At 43.9% G+C, this 13403-nt stretch overlaps 1 protein-coding gene across 2 annotated transcripts in view; it reads left to right on the plus strand.

Annotated features, from left to right (window-relative positions):
- PEPD (peptidase D) overlaps positions 1–13403 on the plus strand; it is a 116948-nt gene that overhangs the window by 102242 nt on the left and 1303 nt on the right. For both annotated transcript variants that reach the window (XM_052685836.1, XM_052685837.1), the window contains one exon: positions 6887–7078. In XM_052685836.1, the coding sequence (XP_052541796.1) occupies positions 6887–7078 (192 nt within the window). The remainder of the gene's footprint in view (positions 1–6886; positions 7079–13403) is intronic.

Raw genomic sequence — 13403 nt, forward strand, 5'->3', positions numbered from 1 at the left:
AGAGTTTCATTTCGTTTTGTCTTTTAAAATTATAAGATTTACCTTAGTTTAAAATTTTAATTCACTTCTCTATTCTCATGAAAAGCCGATCCTTTCATTACTGTCATGCATCAGCAAATTCAGGTTAGTGGTTTGGTTTGATCCTGGAGTGATCCGTGCCCGCTGTTCCCGTGCATGCTTGGGAGCACCCTTACTGCTCAGAGAGGTGTGTGAGTTCTGCCTGGCTCAAGCAGGAGGCTTTCTGCCTGCTCCCAGGTCACCAGCTGGGGATTTAGATCTCCAGAACTTCTGGAGAACACAGGAGTAACCTTGTTCCCTTTCTGGTTCCTAACGTATCTATACGTTCCTAGTGTAACCTGCTTTACGCTGGAGCAGATTTCATTCTTTTGTGGTTAGCACTGCAAATGATGCGTTACTGTTTTTACCTTTAAGAAGCAGGAGATGAGGTGCATTTACCACAGAGCTAAAGCTGTTATGGAGAACTCCAGCAATGTGAAGTGCCTCCCTTGGTCATTACCCTGTAACGCCTTGCTGGAGTGTAGTGTATCCAGGACCTGCAAATGGGATACAGTCTGCATGGTAGGACATAAATGAGCAAGGAGAATAAGGGCTTTTTACCTGTTACAGTGAAAGGGTTTTTTTGTGTTTTCTTTTTTCATGTAATTGATTGTCTACACCTTCAGAAAATCTCTGAGAAACATTTTTCTTTGGGGGTCCCCCTTGAATCACTTGTGTTCCTTCACAGCAAGGCCCTGTGGCTGTGTGTGCTGCTGAGCAGCAGGGCGCAGGCACACACCAAGCCAGAAAGGCTTTCAGATCTGCAGCACAGGGAACCCTGCTGCTTCTTGGTGGTGTTGGGTAAAACGACTGTTAGAAGTTCCTGTGGCGCAAAAGGTTCTGTGGGATCTTAAAGCCCCAAGAGGTTCATGGCTCTTCTTATCCCTGCTGTGGCACCTTGCATGTGCTCAGAAAAGGTGTGCTCCGGTCCCAGCAGCTTTTCCCTGCCAGAACTGGTGCTGGAGTCTGGGTGTTCATGGAAACCAAGGACTTAGTGGGGGCAGAGCGGGGGCAGGCTCAGGTGCAGTGCTGTGCTGCACATCCTGCTGTCATCCCACAGGATTCTTTTTTCCTTTGAGAAAGTAAGTGTCACAGGCTTGGGTTTTCTGTTGCTTGGACTGGATTTCATTCAATTTGGTTAGATTTTTTTTTTTAAAGGAAATACTTGGTTATGTTTGTTGTACTTATTGAAGTTTGTTGCAGAATATTCTCTCTGCTAACAGAGTTTTTGTCTGATATTTATTGTCCAGATCTTTCTGAAAGTGTAGCAGAGACCAACGGAGATGGTGGTTTTTTTTGAACAGTTCATTCTAGGTGCAGTAGGAGTACAAAACCAAGATAATATAGTTCTGGTTTCAACTATATGTAAAAGTAAGGTAGAAAACGTGCCATATATTTCAGGCTTTTGTGCTATGCAATTTCTATTAATATCCAAGTATTCCAAGTATCCAAAGATTCATGAAAGAAAAAGGCCTTCCAGTTAAGGCTGTAGCCTGTATGTATTTTGCGTGTCATAGGAAAACCTGTCCAAAACAGTGCTTGCCTTTGGTCTCACCCTAAAACAATATTGCTGGTGACTTTTGCAGTTCTTTATCTCATTTCCTATGAGTTATCTGTCCAAACATTCTGCTCATCTTCCAGATTTATGTTGTAGTTGTCAACTTGGTGATTTTCTATCTCTATTATTCTCTTAGATTTTAAGAAAAAGAAAAAAGTATAATCTGTATGTTGTATTATTTCCATTATGATCGTAACAGAGCTTGGTGACATCTGAGGATCAAGCAGTAAAAATGAGAGGTGAAATTATGCACAGAACGATGCTACAGCAGTGGACTGAAATTCAGAGCAGGCAGAGTTACCTCAAGTAAATGACAAGTGCTTCTTCCTCATTGCTTGCAGTAGCAGGAGATTTGTTAGGCAGTTTAAACCTGATACCACAGTTAATACCTAGAAAAAGAACAAAAAAAATTCCAAAAGGAAATAGCCAGTTGATACCATTTGCCTTCCATTCCCCCAATATTAACTTTGAGCTGTGTCCCCATACTCCAGCTGGTAATTTGATTCTCCTGCAGAAGTGGAAGCTTCGACTTGCAAATGTCACAAGTGGTTTGTGATGCTTGGGGCGCATTTTGGTGTAACCTGCTGCTGATTTCAAAGGCACAACTGACTAGCAGTTCCTTCAGGTGGCTGTAGGCAGCTGGGGCTGCTGGGGAAAAGCAGGATAGGCTGCATAAAGTAATCTTCATTAGCAGCACTCATCTAGAGAAACAAGGGCAGAGAGGGAAGGGACCAGGAGACAAATGAAATGGAATTCAGGACATAGGACTCCATTCTTTTTACAAGAATGAGCTAATTAGAATTTGGGTATACACAGTGGGAGAGTGGGGAAGAGTGAAAGAGCTGAGATTTTGCCTCAGTGTTGATTTTATATAATCTCAATACGAGATCCGTATTCTGTCAAATTTGAATACTTGATTGAATTTAAGTTGGTGGAATGGTTAGGACTTAGCTGTTTCAGACGTGGTCCAAATAGGACAGTCTGATTGTCAAGCTCTGAGTTCTGTGATGATTTAACTGGAGAAAAGCACCAGAAAATAGTTTTGTGCTGTTCAGTATTAGTAGTTATGAGCAGCTGTGGGGGTCTCTGCTGCAGCCATGTTTGGCTGCTATAGATGGCAAGAGAAAGCTTCTGGTTATGCCAACCAAGCATTGCAGCCCTGGTTTCGGGAGGCAGGGTGATAGCATCTCTGTGCTTGCATGTCCCCAGTGGTGTGTTGGCTCCATGGGCGATGACCATCCAGCAGAGACATCATCACATTTTCCTTCTGACCCGATCTGAATACAGATCCAAGGTCAGTCTCACCCAAAAGGGCCTCGAGCTTCCAGCATCCCACTGTGCCTGGAAGCCAGTGCCTGTGGGACCAGACATTGCACATTGCACTTCTCCCATGGAAGGAGCAACACGTACCACCAAGTTGCTTAAAAGCCAGCAGTTATTCATCTGGGGATGTTACAACTTCTGGTCTTCCATAACCACTTTCCTGAGGGACAGGCATGCTCATGTACTTCCTGGTTCCCTCCTTATTCCAAAAATAGATCTATATTTTATATTTCTCAGCACTTAAGTTAATTTGAACTTTTATTTGCTTACATAGTAATGAAATCAGTTTACATAATAATTCTCTTGTGCCCTTGACAGTCCTTATTGCCTAGACATGCTGTTCTTTGTTACCTTATATGAACCATTAATTGGAATCTGATTTTCTTGGCAGGAGTACAGTCACAAATGACACTGTCATACATCTGTGCTTACTGTGGGAGTGTCTCAATTTTAAAATATGAACAGAACCTCCAAATAATATCACTCTTAGACAACGGTTTTGGATATAGTTTGTTGTTGGAATATACAGGAAAATAATTCTTTGAAAAGCAGTTTTTCCCCAAAATATCACTAGAAGTCTCTTTTTAGATGCCTAGGTGTTACTATTTTCTAGTTTTCTCTGATTATTTTCTCTGCTATGAGCACATAAGTGTACAACACTGGGTTCTCATGCATAGCCGGACTTCGAGGACACAGCAGTGGCAGAGCAAGGGAGCCTCTCTGCAGCTACACCAGTGTTCAGGCCTTTACTCTTCTCTTCATCTAAATCCAAAGCAACACCATAGTTATTGTTGGAAACAAGACATTGGTTGTCTAGTTGCAAAATAAAGGGATGTTTTCTCCTTACACAGAAGAAAATCAGCTCATGGCAGAGGATTGATATTGACGGATGGCAGTGCAAGGCTTCCCAGCTCTTTTGCTTACGCAGGAATAGAAAGCGATGATGTCCTTGTTCCAGACCTGTCACCTTCAGTTTGGGGAGAAATGGATCGCAGTCCTTCAACGAATCCTCAGATGTCTTGGTTTTAGAAACTGACAAAGCCGACGTGATGGAGTTATACCTACTGAGATAGTTATGAGTGCCTCCAACATTAGATGTCACAGGAGATGCTGCAGCCTTACTCAATGTATGTTTTAATCATCAGAAGAAGGATGTTACCATCCCTTCCACTTGTGAACCCTCCCCATCCTGCTCTTGCCCCTTCGCAGTGTGGGTTTTCCTTCAGCCTCACTACCAGGCATTCTGGGGCTGCTCTCTGCTCCTCTTCCGTTTTGTACCTGAGCAGGCACCATGCAGGCCTCTGCTAAGAGAGAGAGAGAGAGAGAGCCATGAGCCCACCCATCCATGTCCTGCCTTCAGAGCAGTCATCTTTTCCCAAAGACTTTTCAAGATGCTTTCATGGGAGTATTATAGCTGGTGCTATTCACAGAATGACTTCAGTGCCCACAGAATTCAAGGATATGGAGGTGAAACCAGGAGTTTGACACCACATGGCGTTGCTTGCATTGAAAGAATATCAGAACGAACTTGTGGATTCTAGAGAAGTTGAAATTGTATTTTTGGGTGAACAGGGCTGGGGGTACTTCCCCTGCTGCTGCCAGCCCAGGCAGCCTGTTCCTCTGGGGCTGCCCACGCTGCTGCCCTGGCACTGCTCAGAGGCAGTAAGTGTGCTGTTGGCTTCCTGCAGGATGACGCTGTGGGCAGCATGGACACATCTGCACATTGCTTCAGTCAGTAGTCATGGAGATATCTGAAGACATCCAGGTTTGACCACCATACCTGGTGGTAAGCCTCATTTGTTTTAAGAAAAGGTCAAAAATGCACACGCCATGCCAGCAGTGCCTTCAGATGGTGTTTGCAATTTTTTTTCTCACTGTGCATTCATCCTTCTAGCATCTGTCTTAGATTGACTGCCTAAGAAAAGGCATTTACAGGCAGAATTGAAGGGAAGTACAGTTAAAAGCCAAATACGAGCTGTTTGTTGTAAAGCAGCTGATAGATAGTTGGCAACGCACCAAAAGGTCCAGACACTAATCTAATTGTTTATAGCTCATGGAGAGATTAATCCACAAGATTAGATGCCCTCATTTCCTTTATGCATTACAATGAATGTGTGAGGTGCCAAACCCCATGGGGCAGCAGCAAGAAAAAAATGGCTCTGCTTCTGTACAGTGATTGTTTCAAGTTCAGAAATATATTAATTCTCTTTGATTTCTGGTAAGAACCCAAAAGCAAAGTTCTGTGCTTAATATCTGAGTATTTTCGTTTCCTCAGTACGACAAAATCATACTTTCTTATTTTAATGTAAAAAGCAAAATGCAGATCAAGCATATGAAATGCATGAAATAGCCAGTGAAAACTGTTAGAATACATTTGTTGATTTGCATGGGCCTGGCTTGCAAGGGCACTGAGAATTGCATGTGCTCTGTATCTCTCAAGGGGAGGCACGTGCAGACATCCCTGCTGGTTAGCACTGAAAGTCTTGGCTCCTCAGAGATGCCATGCATTGGGACAGAATAAGCTCTGCTAAGGGAAAAAAGGAACCTCGTTATTGCTTGGGCAACCGGTGAGAACAAAACAAACACTGCTGAGTGGCTATTGCAAGTGGTATTTCTCTGAAAGTGGAGCTCAGGAGCAAACAGTGCTTTGGGGTTATATGCACCTTGAAGAGGTGATTCAGAAAGATTAAAACCTGGCTAATATTCAGGACCCTGCCTCTCCTGTGTCCCCACGGAACTTTTGCCATTGATGTGGAAGAGACATGGGAGCACAGCCATGCCAGGAGCAGAGGGCAGTGCCCAGGCAGCGTTCTTAGCCTCCCAGCAAGGGGATGTTCCTTCCCACTGGTACCAGGTGCTGTGCTGGTGCTTCTGGAAAGAGACACTTTCCTACCAACAAGGAAAATGGCCATGACCAGGTCATGGCTGCAAATGGCCAGGTAACGAACATGAGAAAGCTACCTGGAGATTAAATAAATATAGCCTTTGTCTAGCAAAGCCATTAACTTCTGCCTGGCTAATCTGGAAAAAGTTCCAGGAGTAGAGGTCAGCATGTGTACATTTTTGTGAGCTGCAGGCCTGTGGACTATCTTTTGGTCATCATATTTGTTGATTTTGCTACGGTTGCAAAGGATTTTCAATAAACTAATGGGATTGAGATGTATTTTTTTTTTTTCAGATGTTGCAATAGCTGGCACGTTCACATTTGGGGGAAGAAAATTAATATCCTGAACTAGTCCTTGCAGTGTTTCTAATTCCTTGACTAGCACGTCCTCATATATCATTTTACTTTACCAGCTTTGGGGAAGAAGAACATGTTTTGCTAGTTGGGACTTGTTTTAACTTGGTGCTGAATGATATTATTAAAAACTACATTGCCTGAAAGTTTCAATCTGACAAAAGCGTAGTTTTAAATGGGCTGCTTTTATGAGGTCATGTGTAGACTCATTGCTCCTGAATCAAGATCATAAATGTATAATTTTAGTAGCATACAGTGAGAATGAACATTTGCATTTTCTTGGGGAAACTGCTCTCTGTTACACAGTTCAGCTGTTTCAGCCACGATATGGAGGGTGCATTTTAAGAATCGCATTTTGCTCAAAATATATTTTTCAAGGTAAGGTATAGAAAGAAATTACTTTGTAATTAGCAGAGTAAGTAATTACTTAGTCTTCTAAAATGGTACTTTTCTAAAGATAGTGTGACAGTACCAAGCAGATCATGAAGCCAGAACCTCTGCAATGCAAAAGCAGTTTGGTTTGTTGAGTTGATAATCACTGTCTATGAAAGCAAAATGAGTGAGTTATGAGAGTTGATTGCGTAGCACAATTTCAATCCCCCAAACCTTTTATTTCGGATGTCTGACAGAATAGTCAGCATAGGAGGGTCTCGATAAGAGGTTACTCACAGTCAGTATTTCTGTCCATTGAGATGGGCTTCTTTCCGCAGGGGGTGGAACGCATTGACCTGCCAGGGCTGCGAAGCTTGCGCACTGCCCGGAACCTGGAGCAGGGCATGGTGCTGACCATCGAGCCAGGGATCTACTTCATCAACCACCTCTTGGACCAAGCACTCCGTGATCCCGCACAGTCCTGCTTCATCAACAACGATGTCCTGCAGCGTTTCAGAGGATTTGGTGGGGTGAGTAATGTTCAACTGGATGGTTTTCTGTTTGTCTTTGCTATGTACTTGAGAAGAAATCTTTTGGAATCTATAGTGTATTTTATGGGACGGCTGTACCTGAAACAGCGCCTCAGGCCGTTTTGCCCTGTAGACAAAGCAGTCTTTTTTTGCTATTTTAAAATGAAGTTTTATACTTGTGATATCTAATGAACAAGAGACCTTGTATTTTTCCATTGGCTGAAATACCTTCAGTCAACGCTGTGAAGTTGCATACCAGGTAAGTGTTTTGCCTTGGGAAATGTGTATGTTATAAAGTGTGACTGAGATTCGTATTCCAGAGTTAGCATCCTGCAACAATGGTTGGGTGCTCCCTCGCAGGGCTGGAGAGCCTTGTGCTGTTCTAGTCAGGGAGGTGTTAGAGAAAAAGAGCAATAATTGCTATTTCTGAGTTATTGCCAGAATGGCCTGAAACTAATGAATTTAAAACCTCTTCTGTTTTCCAACAGAATGACCAGTGGTCTTCACTAGGTCTCTTGCTCAAGGTATCACATTGCAGGACTTACGTAGCAGCGTGTGCACAGAAAAGGTTGGCTGACTCAGGGGTTAGCTGTGATCTGAAGATTGTTTCCACTCAGACAGCTGCTGTGTAAATAAAAAGGCCTTGTTTCTCCATGCTCTCTGGGGCATTTCCCATTCAAAGCCACCACCCTAGCAGAATATGTAGCAGTTGCAGTGGTTCCAGTAGGTTTTCATTTTAGCAGAGCAAGCATTTGAAGGGTGCTGCATTGTTCTCTGAGCTTCCGTATTCATGCACAGGGAAGATAAAGCAGGCAGCTGCAATGCCCCATCCTTCTCTTGGCTTTTATGCTGAGTCTCAACACAGCTAACAATCACTGGCAACGGCGGTGATTTTCTGGTATGAGAAGTCACTCATTAGGAATTGTCTGTTGCTGCCATCAACTAATTTATCACTGTATACCATCCATGAGAGGGTAATTACTGTACTGTTCTTGGTCTGAGCTGGCTTTAAACCACCAGCCCAGACCGAAAAGTTGTGTGTGCCATTACCAGCCGCATGAGTCAGCCAGGGCCTGGGCAACCATCTCTGGAAGCTCACTATCTGGTGTGTGCAATCTTATCAAGAGACCTGGGACTTTACCCTGTCTGCTGTTTAATTCATTGCTGAGGTTTGGGACGTTATCTGTCTCTATGTTGTTTCTTTATCAAGACTTGCCTGCCAGCCAACTGAGATTCTGATGAATGAAAAGTAGTTAACTCTGCCTTTTCTAACTTTGAACACATTGTATGTGGCACCACACACTGAAGCATATTCTGAAGGAATACTGTAGTGCACTCATGTAGCTTAACGCCACAAGGAAACAGGTTTAGCTGTTTTCACTGTTCTTGCAAACACTCTGAGAGAGATCTGGGGGCAGTTCAATTCACTCCTGGTGACCTTTCTCTGGAAATGTTCAATGAAGCCCATGTTCTGCCATGGTTTGCTGTGAATGCCTCCTCCAGCTCTGCTGGCTTGAGGCATGCACGTGGTTCACCTGCTGTGTGTTCGCATGCAGCAGGAATGGCAGCAGCAGGAATGGCAGCACAGGGTCTCTACCTTGGCATGAGTTGCTGAATTGGGCACTTCTATTCCAGAGATTCCAAACAAAGCCTAACTTTCTTCCCTGTTTTTGCTTAGCTTCCTGTAATGTTGACTTGTGAGGAGAGTGAGCCAACAAACTTTGCTACAAGGGGGAGCTGCCCAAAAACGATTGAGCAAAAATCTAAATCTCCGATCCCCTTGTGAACAATACATTTTACTTAGAGAGAGAAAGAAATAATACACACATCCCTGAGCCAGATGTTGTCACTTGATTTTGTCCAGGAGAAGAATGGAAATAAAATCTGAGACAGAAACATATCTTAATATTTCTAAATTCTAACAAAAGCTGAACTGTAATGCAGTCAAAATGCAATTTGCTGTTCAGAGTGCTTAGTTATCCATGTGCAGGTTCATTCTGGCTTGTCCAGAATGAGTATTTCTCTCTCAAGCACATCAGAAAATTTTCTCTCTGCATGATTAAAGAAGATCTCATGAGTCCCAGTGTTACTGACACAGCAGAACTGGGGGTAATACTGGTATCAGTTCTAGCCAGAGAGCTCGCTACAGCCATGTCCAGTCTTCCTTTAGGTTTAAAAAAACCTACTTTCTAAAAAAAGGAAATAACTAGTCTGCTTTCCTCTGCAGAGCTCAGCACTAATTAAAGCGTTCTTAATTTGGCTTGATTTAATTCACTTCAAAAATGAACTTATATGAACCAAAGTAACACCATTGTAATTTTGAGTAAGAATACCCGCACAGGGATTTGAGGAGTTTAATGAATTCACCTTGAATTCATGTCTTTTTGGTTTGGGATAATTTTCTTGAGTGTGACAAGTCTCTGCACAGAGAAGACTGCAGCCATTTATTGTAATTTGGGCTGTCCAATGCTGGAGGTAAGAAGGTTATGAAACCTTCAAGAGCAAGAAAGAATGGAGAAAGTGAGAGGTTTTTCTTCTGAACCTGGATTCCAGGTGGTACCAGCGTGGTGACACCAGCACAACTGCACGCAGTCAGCACAGGTTGTGCCCAGCCCCATGCCTGCATGCACCACAGATGCCCACACTACACAACTGTAACTGCTACTTGGCAGTCTTGCAGCCTGCCCTCATCCCAGACTAGAGCTGTTCTGGTCTGGGAACCCACTGTAGGAAACCTGCTTTAGCAGGGGGGTTTCAACCCCTACAATCCTGTGATCCTGTGAAGTCTCTCTGTCACATATCCACCAGTTCTCAATCTGTAAAACTGAGTCCAGTTCACCAAGGTCATGAGTGCTGTGGGGCTGCACTGGGGCTCTGTGAGCATTGCTCTGCTGAGAACACAGAGCCTTGCAAGACAAGGTATTTGCATGTGGCTTTGCTTACGGCTCAGGGAAAGCGTGTGGGTCCTGAGGGAAGGGGAAGCACCAGCTCTAAACACAGCTCTTTGGGGTTTGAAATGTCCACTCTTCATAAGCTGATTACTGATTCGTGCAGTCCATGCGATGTTTTCTCAAAGACCCAGTGAAAATGTTCAGTGCTTGGCCCTAAATATTCAGCCTCTTTTCAGGCTTTATTTTTTCCCCTAGGATTTGTAGAACCAGCACTACACCTTATTTGTGAAAACTTTATGGGACTTAGAAAATGCTCACTGACTGCTAAGCATGCTCATCTACTTTTTAACATCTCACATCACGCAACAGTAGTAACACAACTCAACATATCCTGGAAAGGTTTTCACAGGAAAGCAGTTGTCCTAATGGAACATGTCACTTTCTTTAAAGTTCTGAGAAGTAATGGTTGTAGGCTGCCCCAAAACAGTGACTGGTTGCTTGTAAATCTTCTTTAACCCTTTTTGCTTCAGTTGCCTAATTAACATAATCAGGTTAAACTAAGAGCAATTGTTACTAACCTGTATTTAGCTTATATTTTATTGGTTCTTTTTGAGGCTTGATGAAGGGAATGTGTGCCTGAAGCTTCTTTTTCCATTAACATCAGTTGATCTAATGAAATGCATAGCCTCACCCTACAAATCTTGATCCTCTTTTATAAAATGTTTATACACAGAGCTTTAAAGTAAAGTGTTCCTGACATGAGAATTTGCTTGTAAGAGGAAGGAGACTGGCAGTGTGGGGTAAGAAAGAGTCCCTACACAGCACAGAGCCCATCAGCCCCTGTAGGAAGGCTTTGTATAATGTGGGAAGAGGAAAGTGGCAGATGCTTTTTCCCAGTCCTGCAGTGTACCCACCTCTTTCTGATTTTAGTGTAAGAATAGATCTATTTCCTAATCAATCCCATGAAGCATGGAAGTCAAATTCTGCTTGTCCTAAGTTTGCTTATTAAAAATTATTGGTGAGTTGATGGCTGAGTCAAAGTCAGTCCCCTTTGTCCGCATGCATCTGCCCCAGTAGTAAAGCAGCTATAAAAACTGATGTGTGGATGCTCCAGTTAGCCTATGTAAATCATGTGCTGATTTACCTTGTGTGGCACACATCCTGTCCTGCTTTCCCATAGGTTTCCTGCTCCAGGATTTTGTAGCAATTCTGTTGCTGCTTTCCACAGCCGTAATCAAACAAATGCTCAATAGACTAAAATTGGAGACGTGTCACCAGTGGTCTTTTTTAATCACATCTGGGATCTGTCATCGACCAAATCTGGGCTGTTTAATTGGCCAAAATCTTTTCTTGAATCTCAAAAGCCTTTTTTATATATCATCATCCAAAAGAAATGAATGAGTGCTACAACCCCCTTTGCTTGGAAGATAACACAAAAGGCTCTGGGGAGCATGAGTGTATCAGTTAGTCAGGACAAAGTGCGAGGCTGTGTATGTAGCTGACAGCAGTGCGGTGTTAACTCGTGTGCTGTCCTTGGCCATGCCTTTACAGCCCTGCTTTGGGACCAATTTGGGTCCATTGAGTCAAGCCACATGATGATCTGCTGCTGGCGTTCAGTGGTTGTGCAATCAAATCTATCGAAATAGGTCGTGCCACTGCCCGTGATAAGATAAAGGCATTTGAGGGTCCTGATGTTCCTGGGCACTTGGCCTGTGCAGGATAGCTTTGTGAAATTGCCATCTCGCACTGCAAAAGCCATGTGTGAGGGGAAAAGCTTGCGAGGAGCCCCTGGGAGCTGTAGTGCAGCGTGGCCTCACACCTCCGCTCACTGCTCCTTTAAGCCACGTCTGGTTCCAGGCCTTGCTATAGCCCTGAACCAAGCAGCACTGTGGAACAAAGAGCCTGAAAACAAGGACAGCTCTGAGAGCAAGTTTCATAACCGTCCCTTGCTGGGAAAGGCAATCCCAAGTTGGTAAACTCTGCCAGCCAGAGCCAGCATCTTTTGTCCGTTTGGACCAAGGACAAGAGCAAGCCAGGCTCTCCTGGAGGGAAGGTTTCGCAGGTCCTCTGATGCTGCTGCTTGCTGCAGCCGAATTTAAGCTCAGTGTGATGTACAGAGTGTGAACAAAAGGAGCAGATGCACACATTTTTTCCCCTCTTGGGAGCCTGTGTTCCTCTGCACTTACGCTGCTTTAACTAGAGAGATAATGCGCACTGAGGCTGGGCAGTCTTTCTTCACTGTTAGTGTAAGCATACACCTTACATTGGATTCCTGCATGCAGAGGGCAGCTGGGTCCTGGTGTTCTGAGAGTGAACAGGGGTTGTGTGGGAATGGCTCTGCTGCCCTGGCCCTCTGCAGCAGCATTCAGTGGGCTCTTGACAGCTTTCCATACTCTGTCTGGTGCTGGTGCCACTCACTGGCTTTAGATGCACCTGGCCCCAGCACTCATCATTCTTCGCTCATTCAGGATCTTTCACCTCTGACAGAATCCCTCTCTCTGTGCTCCTGAGCCTGCCTCATCCCATTTTGCTCCATTTTCCTCTAATAGAATTGCCCATTTCCAGGTTCCAACTGTTCCAAACTCTACCTCTGCAGCCATTATCTGTCCGCCCTGTCTCTCCTGACCGTATCTTGCCTTCCCCAGCTCCTTTCCTCACCCTCAATCCATTTTCCAGCTCATTTCCATCCCAATTTTCTCATTGCACACACAGGACACTGCTGACAGTCCAGTTGTCCGCAGGCTGTTCCCTGTGCTCTCTGGCTCCTGTCTTCTCTGCTCTCAGGGCAGTCACTGCTCCCGAGGAGTGCCCAAGTCCAGCTGAAAGAATAAGATGCTCAACTGCAAAAAAAAAAAAAAAAAAAGAGCAACACCAGGTTTTTTGTTAATCTCAGTTGCAAAGCAGACAAACTGTGGTTGAAATGTCTCTATAGCAGATTCAAGGGGGAATTCCATCTCTAAGAGGCAAAACCACCCACGTAAAAGCTGTTGAGGTGCCCGGATCTGTTTGCTGTGTGGCTTGCATCCCCTGTAACACCCAGCATGGGCCCGTCAGACACAGCACGTGCAGCTTCCAGATGTACAGCTGTCCAAACCCAGTGTGTGAACTTGGGGTTGATTTATTTAATTCTGCTTTATAATACACTTAACTTGATACCAGCTAAAAGAAATAATTTGGCAACGACATCATTAAACAGTTTAATAAGGAGTAGATGACTCATTCTGTTTGAACAAATGGATTATTTTGCAATCAGAAGTACAAATGTTATCCAACTTTATTTTTAGTTGGAAATGTCAAGAGGTCAGAAACAATTAAAACAACTGTAAGATGGGAGTCCCCGGAGTGTGTGTTCTCTTGGATTTACACCTTACTAAAATTGCTTTTATTGCAGCTTAGTGACTTAGCAACATTTTTCTGATAAGATAATGGGAAAT

Source organism: Tympanuchus pallidicinctus, unplaced genomic scaffold, assembly GCF_026119805.1.
Source record: "Tympanuchus pallidicinctus isolate F22 unplaced genomic scaffold, pur_lepc_1.0 scaffold22, whole genome shotgun sequence".
Taxonomy (NCBI): domain Eukaryota; kingdom Metazoa; phylum Chordata; class Aves; order Galliformes; family Phasianidae; genus Tympanuchus; species Tympanuchus pallidicinctus.